At 38.9% G+C, this 18,692-nt stretch overlaps 1 protein-coding gene across 6 annotated transcripts in view; it reads right to left on the bottom strand.

Moving 5' to 3' along the window:
- Window positions 1–18,692, bottom strand: part of DLC1 (DLC1 Rho GTPase activating protein) — a 322,808-nt gene that overhangs the window by 144,615 nt on the left and 159,501 nt on the right. For 2 of the 6 annotated variants that reach the window (XM_016209041.2, XM_016209042.2), the window contains exon 1: window positions 6,821–7,009. The exons of the other annotated variants lie outside the window; for them this stretch is intronic. In XM_016209041.2, coding sequence (XP_016064527.2) covers window positions 6,821–6,959 — 139 coding nt within the window. In that variant the 5' untranslated portion in view covers window positions 6,960–7,009. Of the gene's footprint in view, window positions 1–6,820; window positions 7,010–18,692 lie in introns of those variants that run through there. 6 annotated transcript variants of the gene reach the window in all.

Raw genomic sequence — 18,692 nt, 5'->3', positions numbered from 1 at the left:
AGCTCATCATCATCATCATCACCACCACCACCACCACCACACAAAGGGCGCCACCACATGCCCTCTGATGGCACACCCTGTTCTTCAAGAATGACAGATTACAGAAGACATGCAGATGGCCAACAGGCACACGAAAAGATGTTCAGCATCACTGATTGTCAGGGAAATCCAAATCAGAATCACAATGAGGTATCACCTCACATCTGCTGGAGTGACATTATCAAAAAGACAAGAAATAACAAGTGCTGGAGAGGCTGTGGAAAAAAGGAACCCTTGTGCACTCTTGGTGGGAATGTAAACTGGTGCGGCCGCTATGGAAAACAGTATGGAGGGTCCTCAAAAAATTAAAACTAGAGCTTCCAGGTGATCCAGCAATTCCACTTCTGGGTATTTATCCAAAGAAAACAAAACCATGAGTTCAAAGGATGCAGGCACCCCCATGTTCACTGCAGCATTATTTACAATAGCCAAGATATGGAAAAAACCTAAACATCCATAGATGAAGAGATAGAGAAAATGTGGTACAAAGATACAATGAAATATTACTCAGCTATAAATAGAGAATGAAATATTTCCATTTTCAGTCAACATGGATGGACCCTGAGGGCATTATGCTAAGTGAAATAAGTCAGACAGAGAAAAAGGAATACCACATGATCTCCCTTATATGTGGAATCTAAAAAACAAAACAAAACCAAGCTCATAGATACAGAGAACAGACTGGTGGTTGCTAGAGTTGGGGGTTGGGGGTAGGCCAAGTAGGTGAAGGGAGCTACAAACTTCTAGTTATAAAATAAAATGTCATGGGGATATAATATACAGCATGGTCACTATGGTTAATAATACTGTATTTTATTTTTGAAGGTTGCTAAGAGAGTAAATCTTAAAAGTTCTCATCACAAGAAAAATAATTTTTTAACTATGTATGATGATGGATCTTAACTATGCTTATTGTGGTGATCATTTTGCAATATATACAAATATTGAATCATTATGTTGTACACCTGAAACTAATAGAACGTATGTCAATTATACCCCAATTGAAAAAAAATGACTAATCATTATTAAAAGTGACTACAATCAGAAACTGGAAAATACAAAGTCAAATTTAACTTCAATCTCTGCCTTAATAATTCCTCTGGAAGAGAGAACTTCCAGGAATGCTCTTATAAACCCAGTTTGGCTCTATAGTACGGCTTCAGATCCTTAGTAGACCTGTGACTAATTCATATATCCCTCCTACCACGCCCTTGCCTTTGGACACATCTCATTATTTGTGTATTATAACCTTTGGCAAAATATGCAGACTGCTCGTACATACTATTTCAAATGAAGAAAGCTCTAGAAATCTTGCTCCAGAAAGGGAGCCATGCAAAATATCCCTTTCAAATGGCAACCTTGACATTTAGCATACTTTTTCCCATACCAGAACTGGGCCACGTGCTCAAAATCCCAGCTTGCTGGTGCTGCTGCTCTTTTCCATGTTTGGCTCCATCTATATAGCAATTTTCAAAACAGGTTCCAACTCGCTTGGGATGACTTTCAGATATTGTAGATCTAGCCTGACAAACTCATATGCAAGGACTGATTCCTTCAAGAATGGGCAAAAACAGTTATTCTCAAGTCATTTCAGTTTGGAGTTCAAGGTCTGCACAAAAAATCACCCCCATTAGAATCTTCTTTTTCTCCAGAGGTACATTTACCATTCTCCATTTACCATTAAAATTTTAACCTTTTCATTTCTATTTTTTGGACTGGTTGAACTAGTTTTGACCAAAAGGCTTAGGAAAATGATAGTAGTGTCATGCTAACAGAGCTAAGCTCCCAGGGAAGCAGGGCATAAGGAAAAGGGAAAGGCATTATAAAATCCAAACTGATGGAATGCCTACTATATGTCACTGCCTCTCCTGAGCACGCTGCATAGTTGCTCATTTAATCCTTAAAACAATTTTATGGCATAGTACGATCCTCATCCTCTTTATTGGTGAGAAATAGACTGACCTGCCCAAAGTTATCTGGTGCAAAAGCCAGGATTCAAACCCAGGCAGTCTGAACTCAGCCAACTCTCTTAGCCACTGTATTATGTTTTCTCTCATCAAACTTGGCTTTGAGATCAACGTGCTCCTCTTTTTATTGGAAATAATGGTATCTAATTTAATAGATACATGCTCACGTGTAGCCTCCAGAAATGTGACTGTGTCTCATGAAGCATCATTAGTGGTTGCCTCTCAGGGCCTTTAAAATGTTCTATAGTGTTGCATACGTCTAGGGAAGGCTTTGTTTACTGGAGGCGCCTGCATATTTTGAGGCATGCATCACTCTTGATTAAAAGGCATTACATATGCCCTTACTTGCTTTGCACTGTGAACCAATGAGCAGAAAACAGTTCACAAGAGTCAGTGTTTGTGGTTGCCTGTCATGGGAAGTGGGCCAGGATTCTTGATGCCCCACGGAATTGAGAGCCAGCGTATCACACGACATGTCAAGCATTCCTTCTGCTAGTGAACTGGAGACCCAGTCAGACGAAATGTAAAAATTTATTTCACAAAAGACAGAAAATGCTGAGTAAAATACCCCAGGGGGATCCAACCTGATGTAGATACTTGAAGAAGTTATTTCATGTCCATTGAATCTCATCTAAATTGAGACTTGTCTACATTTTTCTGCCTTCTTTATAGGCAATTCAGTTCTTCTTTGTCTTAAATGTTTAGCTATAGAAGAGGTGCCACACGTCTCATAGCAGGATGAGGCATTTAGACTGTCTCCTTCTATGTCATGTTTCCCTAATAAAAAGGGTTGATTGGATATTTTTTAAAATCAGTGTGTTTTACACTATATAAGTTGTTCTTACCTCATTAGATGTTAAATAAAGACAAATATTAGTTTTCTTTTTTGGTTTATTTTCTCATTCTACTTTCCAAATTGATGACAGCTACTGTACATGTATAGTCTGGATTTTGTCCTACGTTCAGACTATCTCTTTCTAGTTTGAAATTTAGTTTCTTTTATTTTTCCTTAGAGGCAGTCTTGCTGGTGCATCAGTTCAAAGTCGTTGGTGGAGTTTTGTCAAATATACATCAAGGAATTCTAGCCATCTCATGTATGACAGCCCAGTACACCTCAGTCTCTGCGAATCTTTGATTAGAAGTATTTGGAAGTCACAGAAAGTATTAAGCAAGGATTCTTAATCTACAGTCTATGGGTAGAATTCAGGGTGTCCATGAACTTGGATGAGAAAAAATTTCATTTCTAGTTCACTAAATTCTAATGGAAACTTTCCTATTTTTCCAATAATGAATGTTGACAGGCTGCCCCGCACTCTCCCATACGCCATGGTATTAGCTATCCCTTTGACTGTCACCATATAAATCAGACTTTTCCATTCATTTACAGTTGTTGCAGAAATCACAAAATATCACTTACACACATCCCTGTTGCACAGGTATGGTAGTTATCACAGCCGCCCCTGATCACACGTGAGTGCAGTTCTTCTGCCCACAGACGTTCATGTGACCTTGCTGGCCCCATTCAACTACTGAACAGGAAAGGCGAAGGTTTGCACATTAGTGACCTGGGTCTGCATGTTGCTTCCCAGTACTCCCTGTCTATAACAGCGGGTGACAAGGAGACGAATCAAAGGTTACTGTACGGTTCAATGCTCTGACTCTAGCTAAGCAATAACAATCTGCACTCTGGGATCCTTAAAATTTACTTAATTTATATTTATTTCCTTATATTTTAAACAAAATAGTCTACTTTGTAATTCATTCATGTTATATTACTGTATCCCAACTTTGTGTTTGATAACTGTAGTTCATTATTATCAGTTTCCTTTATAATTTTACGTATTTTATTTATACATCAAAAGTATTATTCTGGGAAGTGATCCACAGGCCTCACCAGAATGCTAGAGATCAATTGGCACAAAAAAGGCTAAGAATTCCTACATGACCCTATATGAAAGGGTTATAGGGCAAGAGGTTTTCAGGAATGAATGCACTCTGATGCCAAGATGTCCCTGTGCTCCAGGGTAGGCAGGCAGCGACAGAGGAGTGGGTGAGGACAGGGGAAGTGTAAGACAGAGAAGGGCTGCTGACCCTATCTGTCACCCACTGTTAACTTCAAAGTTCCAATTCCCTGAAAACTCAATGCCATCCTCTGCTTTTAGGAAAGAAGACAGTGTACCTGTGGGGTTGGGAATAGTGGCTGCAGAGAGAACAGGAGTAAGAGAAACCCCTATGGGTTGTGTGGTTGGGCAGAGAAAGGCAATTACAAATAAAGGAGCATGTAACGCAACAGTCTGTTCGGTCACTCCTCACGACCTGAAGGCCTTTCTAGCAGCAAGGCAGAACTGGAACTCTTAAGTAGTGTACAGTGTGTGTGTGTGTGTGTGTGTGTGAGAGAGAGAGAGAGAGAGAGAGAAAGAGAGAGAGAGAGAGAAAGAGGGAGCGAGAGAGAGATCAACTGACAGAGAAAATATCTAACAAGGAAAGTTAAAACTTCATCTCTTGGCCAAACACACTGGTCAGATGAAACCTACAGAAGAAACTGAAATCTCAGGTTAGTTTTTGAGAAACTAGATGGAAGTCCTCCTTCATGAAGGTAGTGACCATCATAGAATAATATTTCAGGTACTATTTACAGATGTATTTTCATGTAGAGGTTTCAAAACACTTTTTACCTGTCACCTAATTAATTTTACAACCTAAACTGAAGCAGGAGGTTGGGACATTCTATTGCCCTCCATTCCGCAAGAAGTGTTATGACATATAATAAAAATTGTACCTGGTGTTTGGAGAAGTGACTTTTTGTGGATAATTAACAGCTACTATTTAGCCTTTGGTCAGTGGGAGGGTTGGGTGCAGGGAAGAAGTTTGAGGGAAAGGACAGGAATAAGTGCTCTTGAGGCTTGGATGTGGACCAAACCAGCTTCCGTTTGACAAACACTAATGAGCTATGAGCCAGGCGCCAAGTACAGGAGAGGACACAAAAAGGGTCTGAGTCCCCAGTAATCAGAGTCCATTGTGGTAGCCAGAGCCCTTCCTTTCCCAGTACAGTACCTGGATTCTCCACTGTGTGAAGTACCTGAGGTCATACTGGTCTTAGAAAAACTGGGCAATACAAAGACTCTCTTCCTTCAGTGGACCTGGAGCAGTCAGAGCTGTGGAAATGTTTAATGTTTCATCACACATAAAAAGTAACTATTTTCCCCTAAGTATTATCCATTCGATGCTATATTTTTGACTCCATATAGACCACTAATATATAACAGATAAATGACAAGTCAGAGACAGCAACTTTCCAGGGATCATACCCTTATTCTAAGAAGTCAACAGCTGTCAAAAGCTCCTCATTTATGAAAATATACAGGGAAGCTGGACACAGGAATGTTTGAATTAGTTTTACTTTCAAATTAAAACACCAAACCACAGTAAGATATTTGTGTGCTATATTTACAAGACACTATTTGTGACAATGAATTTATCAAACAAGACAACAATAAAGCAATCACCTTATTTTTTCAAGACTCAAACAATTATAGTTGTGGCTCTTACACTCCCATATCTTATTTCTTAAACTTCCTCTAGCCAAGTACAAATTGTTATCACTAGATAAAAACACCTTAAAAAACCCACCTTATTGGAAAGTGGGATTTCTTTAAGGTATCACATTTTACTATAAAGACACACTAAAGTGGTTACATTTAAAATATTTTGCTCTATGGCCCCTACCTATGGTTAGACAAACTGTTCATTCTCTCCCAGTCCTGGGAAATATTGTTTAGTTTAACAAAGATTTTTATGAACATTTGGGGAAAATTTACAGCTTACCATGGTATGTAACAAGTACGTTATCTTCATAATCTGCTTTATCATGATCACAAACCTTAAATTTCCCCTTTTCAAGTCACGTCAGGACAGTTGTGTGAAAGTCAAATGATCTTTTTATCAAGAACAAACAGCATGGAAATCTGGATGGATACTTGAAGGTCACTTTGAATATTTTTAACAATGCCGAACTTCATTCAGCATATGAAAAACAACTGGATTAACCAAAGGGGTTAAGAAAACATAATCTTTGACCCACCACGTCGATGACATCAGTAGACACTTAGAAAGCAAACAAGAAAGAGGCATTCAACACTATGGGAAGAACTTTTTGGGATTTGGAGTTTTTTGTATCAAGTTATCAATACTGTTAAAATCAGGCAGAAGTTCCTGTTTCCTTAGGCACCCCTTCAAGCACAGCGCGCCATTTGGTCGCTGTCACATGAGCCCTGGGACGTTTGAGTCGCACCACTGTAGTTATGTTTTATTATATTTCAAATGCCTGCCTTGAGCATACCTGACACCCTCTTGGAACTCAGCACAGCCCCCGGCTGCCAGAGGAAATACCAGCAGCCTTGACTGGGCAGCCCTGCCCTTGCCGGCCCCTCGCCTGCGCACACGCCGGGTCACCTGAGACAGACCAGCCCGCACACCCGGCGTCTGCCTGCGGCTGGTCATCCCCGCCGATTTCCTGATACTCACAGGGATCATGCTCTTCTTTTCAAGGTTAAAAGAACACCAAAAAACACCTCTCATAAAACCTTATCTAGAAATAATCAGACGGAGGCATCACAGGAAAAAACACCCCCAAATCCAAACACTCCAGAAGCCTTACACAGCAGAGGAAGGGCGACTGAAATCATTGCCCTGACAGTGATGAACTTTGCCCAGCTGATGAGGTCATACATTATTCGAGTTAATAACTGTGTCTGTGTATTTAATTGTTTTCCTCTTAACACTTCCCATCCCCCCTCCTCCCCTTGGCCCCTCACCTGCCAGCCTTCTGTCTCTGGTGTTTTTCCAAATAGCATCCAGGGCTCTGGCAGTGGAGTCTCGGATGTGATCACTGAAGGACCTCCGGAGAGGGGCTCTCAGGGGCCGCGCCATCACGTGGGCCTCAGGGTCCCCCATCTCCGCAAAGGACTTCAGGGCAGCCCTGGCACCAGGATCATTCTGCTCCGCTCCTGCTGCTGCAGGCGAGCTGCCCCGGCTGCGGGCGGCGGGCGGCGGCTCTGCGGGGCGGCGGGGCTGCGTGCGCGCCGGGCCGGGGCCGGGGCCGGGGCTGGGGCCGGGGCTGGGGCCGGGCCCGGGAGGAGCCGCCAGCGAGCCCTGCGCCTTCAGGAGCCGGGCATTGCGGCTCGCACTGCGGCCCGGCGAGCGCCGACTGCAGGCGGCCTCCTGGACAGCCGCCAAGCCCGAGCTCGCGCGCCTGCCACATCTGGAAAGGCTTACAAATGAGCCAACGACACCCTCGCGCAGCTCTCCAGCTGCCTTCGTGGCTATCTCGGTGATTCCAGCTTCCTGTGTAATCCAATAACTTGACTTGGTCCCTGCTTGGCTGACCGTCTAGTAAATAACATCTCTCCTTTCCCGGCAATCCACCTAATCTTGCATTTTGGAGGAAAGGCAGGGCAGGAGGCAAAAAAGCAAGGGAGGTTGAGGAGGGGTGGCAGCTAGGGTGCTCAGCGACTGTCAAGGGTAATTCTCATTCACATTCGCATTTGGTTACCTCATTTGTGCTGTATGAACTCATGGTTTTAGGGAAGGTTGTTTATAAGACAGACAGTTCAGCCTTTAGTTGTGACTGTGGGGAGGAAGCTATGGCTGTCACCAGCATCCTGCAGACCGGTCTGGATTCTCTCTAGGTGGATACCTGGGTTTTAAATGAACTATTAGCTCCTCATATTTCCCCTCTGACTATGCTTCTACTTATATTCTGTGGTTTAATCAAATAGTTCTTCGTTTTGCCTCTAAATAAGGTTCAGATGTCTCCTGGTTTTGCACATCTTTCAGTGTTAAGTAAGCAAACGTCATCATTATAATTGCACATTAAAAACTGTCCCCAAAACAATAAAGAAAGTGCCAACACTGTGAAATCAAAATATGGGCTAACTGTTTCTTTTACAAGATATGTTGAGTTTCTAAAATGCCAAGTAAATCTATTTTCTCTGCCAACGGGTTTGGCTGATTTTCTGCCTTTTAATGCATTTTTAACCCTCTTCTATTTCTCACTTTCCCTTAAATCCCACTTTATAATGTTCAATATTTGGCATCAAGTATCTAAGGGCCAGCTCCTAACCTTTGTGAAATTAAATAATGTGTAAAAGCACTCTTCAAATTGTCAGGTACCAAGCAAATTCTAATTATTATCATAATTATTCTTCTACATGAAACTGATTTCAACTCACATTGATCTCCAGTTTCCAAATTTCTAAAGCATGTGTCCTCTTTCCCATCAACTTTGACAAGTTAATTACACAAAGAATGAGAATTTAAAATAGCAAGAAGGTACTCACGAGTTATGAGTGTTACCGGTGCCACTGCTTATTAGTAACCCATGAATCCTAAACTGTATTGTTTCCAAATTGTGAAAGCTCATGAGTCCCTCCAACGGAGACTGTTTCTTGGTAGATATCTATCCCTTTCCTATATTGTTTGGCTGGGCATAGATCAGAGGCAGTGAGTACTCACTGCTGAGGTATAGAGACCTCTGGGACCTCACACTGCCTGTGGGAGTCAATTCCAAGGGATAGTTCTCCATTAAAACAAAAACCTAAAAAAATGTGATCACCTAATACCTGGTTCATTTTAAATTAAGTTCTCTCTCTCTCCCTCTTCCTGTCCCTCCACTTCAGAGAAAAAGAACATAGCCCAGGTTTCTCACTCTAACCTCACCTACATTTCCAATCTAGGTCTACAACAATGTTAAGGGTATACAGTCTTTCCTAGCATAAACATCAACAGCTGGTTGTATGAGTCATGAGTAATGACTGATTGTAATGGCACAAAGCTTTGCTATATCTAAACAGAGAAAGGAAGGGAAAGTAATAAAGGAAAAATAGCATTTATTGAGTACCTACAACATACCACAAACTCTATTAGCACTGTTTACAGCACTATATACCTGTGTATATAGGTAGATCAGTGTATGTAGATAGGCCATTATAGATGTTCTATCTCTTCTTCAGAGCTTAGGAAGCTAAAGCTTAGAGAGAAGAGACTTGAGAAATGGCCGATCCAGGATTCACACCCAGAACTGTCTGCATCTTAAGCTCATTAAGCCTCCAGTCAATTTGTTTGGTCATAAATTAATGATATCGATGATAATGACCCATTAGTATTACCTAGGCTCAGTTGATATACTAAGCTTTGGGCCAAAGCTCCTTAATCTTAGCCAATAAAATCACCAATTGCATCCAGGGTGTGGAAGAAGCCTGAGTTTCAGATAGGTTTTGGGTGATCCCAGCTATGGATATCAAAGGGCAATGAGCCAAGAGAACCAAGGCATAGTCAACACATACATTTTAATGATAGGGCACCCAGGTCTGCTCTCCAAAGGGTTCCAAAATGACCCTCCTTCTCCTTTGCAACACTTCTGTTCCAGGACAATACTTCTAGTTCATTCTAACTCATTTCAGCAGATCCTGGGAAAACCTACTTATTCTAAAATAGGTTTCATTGGTGGAATGATCCATAGACCTAACCAATCTAAGAGGTTTTACGGTGTTTTTTCCCTAAGGAAATATACCAACATAAATATAACTTATTGGCAGACTATTAGAGAGGAGGAACACAGCTAAATGTCATCAAGCAAGGAAGGCTTTAATTATTTACTTTATCAGGGTCCAACATAGGGCTGGCAACTTGGCTCTCATTTTTATTTTTTTTTAATTGATTTCAGAGAGAGGAGGGGAGAGGGAGAGATAGAAACATCAATGAGAGAGTCATTGATTGGCTGCCTCCTGCACGACCTCCACTGGGGATCGAGCCCACAACCCGGGCATGTACCTTGACTGGGAATTGAACTGTGACCTCCTGGTTCATAGGTCGATGCTCAACCACTGAGCCACACCGCCGGGCTTGGTCCCTCATTTTTGAAAACTCATTAAATCCAAATTTCATTGTGACGATATTTCAACTCCTTATGGATGAATCTCAGCCACATATCATGGGGATAACGTAAAAACTATTTTAATACACAGCCAATTTTAAATTATTCTTTTTTTTGCTTGCTTTCTGTATTTATTGGCCATTAGAAATATGCCACACAGAAAAATTGCTTTTTAGAATCCACTGTTTATAGAATAATTTCTCAAGCTGTATTTCCACAGATTTCAAGTAATCTAAATCTTTTCAAACTGTGAGAGGTGAGGGCAGTGTGTGATAATTAGTGTTGTCTCAACTTGGCAGATGTGGAAAGTGGGAATATGAGAAGTTTGCTGGTTTCTTTCAAGATCCCACTGGGAATTATAAGACAAAATGAGAATAGCCACATAATGCTTTGACAGCTTCTCACTTCCTTGTTTTTTGTGATAAAGAGCTAGTTTTAGCCATTGCTGGGGCTGCTCTCTGACCTGGGAGAGCTTTGCAAACTCTCCCAGGTCCCTGGAGAGTAGAGATTTTTGTCTAGTCAGCTAGAGATTCTGGCTCAACTACATCCCTAATATTTTCCATCCAAGAAAAACATTTGGCAATGTATTATACATTTATCTAGTTTTGCCTAACTTACAAATTTTGTCTTCTTATGCAAACAAAATTTTAATGCTATAGTGTTTCTAGGTCCCATTTGCTTTGATCTAACATTAGGGACCCCTTATTTTCCAAGGTAGCATACGAGTGGTCTTAGGGCCACTCTCATTTGCTGATGCAACTAATTTAAGCCTTCTTTGGAGCAATTAAAACATTTAGGACTACCCAACATGCTGATAGTTTCTATTAAAAAAATGTGAACAATGATGGGAAATGGAAAGTTTATTGAGTCAATGCCATGCTTGGATCTGGGTCTTTAGCACAGAAAGGAAATTATTAAAACCCCATTTGGCTAAGGCCTATGAGCAATCTAGAGTCGCAACAGGACACTGGGCTTAGTGAATGACACGACAGTGCCTACCCTGGCATGACAAGTCTGCTTAACAGGCGGTCAGTCCACAAAAATGGAATTCTCCATTATGTAGGTTTCCGAAAGCTAATGAAAAAGATAATTCATAGTATGAAGCCTCTGTAACTCTGAGGAATATGTAAATGTTTTCTGTGTGCCCCAATGAGTAACACCTAGCCTGCAGGTTATGTGCTGCAGATGACTGTTTTGATTTTGAAATGTTCATTTAATATGACCACCTTTAGCACATTGTTCTGGTACAAGTAGGAATTTTACTTTTTAATCTGTTTCTACATTTGGATCCTTAAGGATTATGGAATTTCACTGAGAATCTCCTTTATGATAAACTCTGTTAAATATCCCTAACAGAAAGGGTTAAGGTTGTGCATACTATTTTGTTAGATATCTACTGATGCCTGATAGACCAATACACCACAATAATGATTTTCTTGAAATCTCTGATTTCTGACCTGGAGGCAGACAAGATTTCCCTTAGAAGGCAAAAAGAAAAACTTCAGAACCTGTGTCTATATCTATGTGTATAGTTCTTTAAATATTTTTGTCTAATGTATAAAGCCCACAAGTATAATAACCTATGGACATGTTATAAATTAATAAACACATATATTTGTGTTTATGCTCAGAAAGTTTTACCGACAGGAGTTAGTGATCAGAAAAGTTCAGAGACTATCTATAACTACTGATATACCGAAATCACACTATCCTTCAGAACAAGATCAATGTGGATAACTTCCATTAAATAAACGCATTAGAGGAGAGGGTATAATAAATAAATAAATATTAAGAAAGACAGAAGGAAGGGCTGCTCTGGACCTTCCAACAGAAGAAAGGTAAAAATAAAGATAAGCAGAAATCATGAAACTGGTTATATGAAAAGGTCAATAAAATTGATTAACCTCTATTTAGATGAGAAATAAAATGTGAGTTTAACATGGTCACAAGATTCAGTCAATATATAAAAATCAGCTGTATTTCTATATACTGCAATGAACAATTAGTAATTAAAACAAGGAAGTATCATTTACAACATGGTAAAATATGAAATACTTAGAAGAGATAGAATTAACAATATGTGTACAAAACCTGTATACTGATTGACATAAGACATTGCTAAGAGAAATTAAAAACCTAAATAAGTAGAGATACGCCCTGCTTATGGAGCTGAGGACTCAATATTGTCAGGATGTCAATTCTTTTCATACTAAATTACAGATTCAACATATAACCAGTTGAAATTCAAGTAGGATTTTTTTTTGAAAACTGATAAATTGATTTAAAAATTTATATGGAAATACAAAGAACCTAAATTAACCAAAAAGATTTTGAAAAAGAAAAGCAATGCTGGAGAATTAATACTGCCTGATTTCAAGACTTACTATTGCATGCACAGTAATCAAGACAATGTGGTACTGATTTAAGGCTAGACATGTAGCCCAATGGAACAAAATAAAGATTCCAGAAATAGGTCCATGGTACCTGCTCAGTTGATTTTTTATAAAGATGCCAAGGTAAGTCAATGGGGTAGGATGATCTTTTTCAACAAATGATGCTGGATAATCACATGAAAAAAATGAACCTCAACCCTTACCCTATACCTTACACATACATTAACAATCCAACTGAAAAAAATCAGTGAATTTTATGAATAAACATTTCGCAGAACATACGGAAGTGATAAAATCAGGAAACAGAAGGCTCAGTGTTCAAATTTTGATATTACAGAAAATTCTCTGAAAAAAGCAAATCATCAGAACTCTCAATCTCTAGACATCAGATGTACGTCTTCACAGAGAAGTAGGGATGAAGTCGCTGCTTAGGGAATGGTCACTGGTTTAGAGTATGTACATAATGAAATGACATGCCCAGTGTTGTGTTACTGGATCAAATTATATGAGAAAGTACTTCAGATATTATCAACAATAAAAGTATTTGAATGGTATCATGAAAGACTGATTCTGTATGGAATAATAGTATCAATTCACGTAGTGTTATTAGTGTTGGCACGTTATTAACCAAACCAATAAAACATTTTAACTCAATAATGATAGGCTATTATTGGACTGCATTATTATATTAGGCTATGCTATTTGGGAGGATATATATTTGTTTTCAGAGCATCTAATGGAACCTTAAAAAATGCTTATTTAAGCAAATAGTCATTTTTCTAACATTAGCAGAACAACATACAATTTTCACAGTTTCTTTCTGATATAAAGTAAGCCGAAAATCTCTTCCCAAATGTTTAATTTATATATTTATATATATATTTATATCTCTGTTATAGTTTTGCATGTTTTAAGGTACATGTCATTAGATGCTCAATACATGTTTGGAAAATGTTGATACTAAGATTACAATAAAGAGTCTGAATTGTTATCTAATATTTTCTTTCATATGTGTTACAGTAGTCACATCTATACTCTATCAGCTTAATCATTACTTGTATGGCTTAAAAGTCCATTATTACTAACAACAGTCATTTTAAAAATCATACGTAATTTTGAACTATGCTAGCAGCCGCTTCCTGCTAAGTGTACATTAGCAGTCAGTTCACGCCTTGGGTGCCACAGTCAGTATGATGACACAGCTGCTCAAAATCTTCCCAGATATTTTAAACAAGAAAAAAAGAACAGGACAAAAGTGAAACACTTACTCTTCTGACCAGCATATAAAAAGATAAAGAAAGACAAGTCAGGAGAAGAAAGTTAAAAAGAAAAGTCTTGAGAAAGGGAAAAATAAACATGGGAGATGAACATCACTATTCGTTTACATACGTTAAACTTGCCCAGGAAGTGACGGTCTGCAAATGTCACCTGGAAGAGGACATCTGCAGTGACCATCGAACATACTCCTGCTGGAGCAAGCAAAGCAGATGGCGAAGGACAGTGAAGATTTTTAGCAAGTGCTTTTTTTGGACAAATTCCATTTTTTAAATATGAGAACACCCTCATTAATAGATGTAAGAACCATGGCGGCGATCAAAGAAAGCTGCCGCCTACACTGCTTCCCTAATCTTGAATTGGAGACGTGGGGGTTCTGACTCTAGTGTCCCCTCACTCATTCTTGACTCGGAATCCTTGGTCTCTGAGACAATTCATCGTGTGGCCAATGGCTGGCTGGGGTCTAGATGGATGGTCAGAGACAAGCACAGAAATAAAGAGGAAGCATTTAGAATATTCTTACAGTAGTTTGAAGGGAGTCATTTTATGTCTGCTGAATGTAATGATAAAATACCTTGGCTTTCATTTTTTAATGTTTTTTGTGTGTTTTTTTCCAGTTTTATTTTTCTAGTAATCTGTTTTCATTATATTTTTAAATGGTTATGTGTCCAGGAGAGATTGAAAAAAAAAAAAATCGGTCACAGTAAATAGTTTAGGAAAACCTGCCCTAAATAAATGTATAAAATATCTAGAGAGGATGATTCAGTGGCTGGTACTTTAGCTACCTTGTGTTTAGATGGAGAGAAGGGTAAAACACAGTTTTGTGAAGTTTTTAATCAGCCCCTAAATTAAACAATTGTTGGCATTTTCACATGTCTAGCTATTTATTATTTGTGTGGTTGATCAACATAGTATTGCTAATATCTCAAGTTGGAAATTGAAAAATACACCACACCTTCAAAGGAAATGGGAGTATTTTTGTCTTTGAAATTTCATGCACAATGAGTGGTTCACATCTCACACCAAGACTATAGATCATCAATGACACAAGAAAATTGAAAACTGAAACATTAAAAAAACAGACAAACAAAAGGATGGATGGTGACAGGAAATATAACTGGCAATTTGGTCATAATCATAAAATATGAATTTTCTAAAGTAAACCATTTTTATCTAGCTAGCTTTTAGGAAATGGTTAGCATTTCTTCAGAGAATGATTTTCTCTAAATTCAGTTAGAAAACTGGAAATGTTTAGAAGCAGCTATTTTCTTTAGCTCTCTAAATTCATGTTATTATCTCTCTTCTATCTCAATGGTGTCACTTGTTATTTATTATCATGACCAATGGTTGAATTATAATAAAGCAGAACTCAGTTTTTCAAAGTGACTTATCAGAAGCAAAATCGTAACTGAAAATCTTTTGATTTTTTTTCTAACCTTGTCACTAATTCCCCTATGATGTATACACATTAACCCTTTGCGGTCGTTTGTCTACTCTCAGCCATCAAAGCTTTTTTACGGTTCCGGTCGTATGCCTGCTCTCAGCCACCACAGCAAGGAACCGTACGAATCTTAACTCTGTTCATTCATGTATCAGTTCATAATTTCTCTTATTTATCCTTCATAATCTTTCATGTTATGTATCACTGCTCTTTCAATGGAAATTAATTCCAACCAGTACGACACCCATGTCCAAATTTAATACGACTGCAAAGGGTTAAAAGTCCTTTATCAATAGTGATTATAGTTAACTAGTGGGCTTCTGGTATTGTAGTGCTTATTTAAAATAAAAAAACTGTTTCTGCCTCTGTTTCCTTTACTACTAGATAAAAAGTTTAAAATAAATCTGTCTAGATCTTTGCAGCTGGGGTAATAACCACTGATTAATTTAATAAGATTTACTGTTTTTAGTAAAAATTATAATCACTCTCCAAGGCCTGTTGGACTCTGAACCCATCCCAGTTTTCCAATCTTTTCTCCTTCCAAACACAAACTCTGTGCTCCAGCTGGCCAGCTATACAATTGCATCACCATGCTTTGTGTATTCCCACTGTCCTAACTTTGCCAACACTATTTTCCTTGCCTAGAAATGTCTCAGATCTTCTTTTCCAGTTTTTCAAGGCTTTTTTTCCCCCCAGATCCTCACTGGACCACTCAGCTCAGGTGACGTCTCCCAGCTAAATGTCTAGAGTCTCCTGTATCTTACCACTTAGCCCTCACCACTTATCTTGCTCAGCAGGGTGGAAGCATCCTTAAGGTCTAGAACAAGGAAATCCTGAGACAACAAACAGGAGAGGCAGAAAAAGGAGCACATATGAACATGATTTGTTCCCAGTTCCCTTCCCTTTTATCACTGACCCTTAGCTTTCTGGTGGAGGGGAGAGGAAGTGGGAGAGAAAGAGGTTAAGGAAGAGAACTGGATGGGTTGACAATGCGGACTGACTTAGGTTAACCAGGAGTAGGGATAATACATTCCCCTGGGGGGGGGGGGGGAGCTAGAGACTGTAGCGTTACTAAATAACGATAACATATTTGTCTGATTGCAGCAATATCTGGTAGTAATTTTTCACTGTCACATGGGGCTGCTTTTGGGATTACAAAACTGCAAATTAGGGATGCCTCTTCCCTAAGGCATCCCATCCTCTGCCAGCTGACTCCCAAGTCACCGCTGGGTGGTGCTTTACTCCTGCACCCTCAAACATCCCCCTCAGAGACTGGGGTTCCCTTACAGGGCAGAGTGATAATGCTCAGTGGGATCCAGCTGGAAGGTTAGCCTGGGAGATGGGGAGAGGAGGTGTAGGGCTGTAGAGGAATTTATGTGTAAAACAAGAACCTGGTCCAAAGAAGCATCTGCTTCTTGAATGAGTCGGGGGACATTCAGGTTCTCATTGTCTGGTCTCTGTTCTTTTTTTCTCTTCCTATCGTGTCTGCATATGAAATGATTTTCGCTGCTTTAAAATGATGTTGTATTTAGTGGATTAGATAATGATTGGGTTGACTGATGACAAATAAGTAAAACTATGTGACACAATCGGGCACCTTTGATTACTCTGCTTGTTCAATTAACTTTTAATATGTATGTAGCTTTTCTCTCACCCTGACTATAAGCTTTCTGAGGGTAGACAGTTTTATAAGCCCAGCACACTATTTGGTAAAAAGAGTTATTCAGAAATATTTCTGGTTATATTTATAATAAAATTTGATCTTTTGCTAGCCATTCAGAGTCATTATAATTTTTCTTAAGCCTTAGAATTTTGCTATGCAGTACAAATTTGAAGTACATATTGGAATTATATGCTTGTGGAGGAAGAATAAATGGGGCACTTTGATTGACATTAACCAGTGATCCTCAAACTTTAGTGTGGGTAAGAACTCCCAGGAGAATATATTATATTTAAGATTATATTTAAGATTTTTGGGCCTAATGATTTTGATTCAAGAGGCCTGGATGCATCCAGGAATCTGAATTTTTAAACAAATACTCTAGAAAATTATTATAAGGCACATTTTAACAATCATTGCAGTAAAAGGGTGTGACTTTATTTTCAATTAAAAATGTAATTTTCTTTCAACCAAAAAATTATTGCATGTCCTTTATGTGCAAGACATTCAAAGGTAAACCAGACATAGATTTTATTAAATAATAGGGACAATAAGCCTTAACAATCATAATAAAGGGCATGAAGGGATAAAAACCTCATGAGAACTTCAAATAGAGTATTGAGAGTTCCAGGAAAAAGGTCTGATTTCACACTAGTGGAGATCATGAAAGCCTTCAAAAAGGAGGTGAGTATGGATATCTGAAGATAGCATGAAAGGCAATTTTAGGAAAAGGTAACAGTATCAGCAAAGATACTGAGGTAGAAAGTGCAGGATGTGGGGAGGGTGGGCATTCCCTCTAGGAGCCTCAGGGCAGTTGGAAATGAGGTGGGTGGCTTGGCTGAGTGGATAGGGCTGGAGATTGTGTACCCATATCGTTAGCTGGTTGAGATTCCCAAGGAAAAGTGCAAGGAAAGAAGAAAAGAAAATCCAAATATCAATGCCATGCAACTTATTTTAGGCTTGGGAAGAGATTCAGTGAGATAAAGATTCAGTAGTAAATATTATTCTTAATTATAATAAAAATGATATCAATGAGTACTCTGATACAGATATGTGACTTTATTTCTATGTACTATATGATATTAACTTCCATTATCTGAGACAAAATAAATTCCTGTATTGGAAGATTAATACCAATGTTAAACCATTATAATAAAAATTAAAAGTGTTATGTCTAACCTAAGGTATTTAAAAATATAATTCCATAGAACTGATCAGATATTTATATTTTTATTGTTTATATCACTCAGACACTTAAAGAAATATAAGTGAGGCTAGAGAATCTCAAAAACATTGTTAAGTATTCCTTTGCTTTTCTTCCTCTTAAAAACAAAATAAAACAAAACAAAACCCTGAAACCCCTAAGGGTTAAACAATTTCACTAAAGAAAACAAAAGGGAGGTAAGCTGAAGTCATGGGAAATGGTAGAGAAATAGCAAGAGGCTGAAAACCTACCACAGATGGAGCAAAGACTTTCCAGATGTCGAATTCTTTCTATGCATCAGTGCTGTTAGCTTGGCTCACTTAGGTTCTACCAGGAAAAAATAAAATGCAACTATGGCTTCCTTCTACCTTTTATCTGTGATCTAACTAAGCCTGCTTTGCTGAAATGTTATATTTTGTTTCCTTTAGAAAAATATCTTGATATCTGTAATTTGAAGTTCTTTTTAAAAAGCTGGCTCACATTCTTGGTGGGTGTGCTTTTGGAACGCCTGAAAATGTTTGTATGTGTGATGGAATATCTCCAGTTGGAAAGACATTTCTCATGTCTCTTTGTCACAGTCCCCATGTTCACATCACAGAAAAGCCAGGACACTCCCTGCATGTGAGGATGAGGGGTCACTGCTCTGTTTATGTTCTGCTGTCATGGGCCATCTGGGAAGTGGCTCCTGATTAGCTGCAGGACGATGAGTGCCATCTCAAAGTCAGGGTCACAAGTTAGATCTAGATGACTTGTTTTTTAAAGGCCTCCAAATTTGGTGCT

Source organism: Miniopterus natalensis, chromosome 2 (assembly GCF_054644295.1).
Source record: "Miniopterus natalensis isolate mMinNat1 chromosome 2, mMinNat1.hap1, whole genome shotgun sequence".
NCBI classification, from domain to species: domain Eukaryota; kingdom Metazoa; phylum Chordata; class Mammalia; order Chiroptera; family Miniopteridae; genus Miniopterus; species Miniopterus natalensis.
Note: the sequence above shows the minus strand (reverse complement) of the source record. Positions and strands in the feature narration are given on the sequence as shown.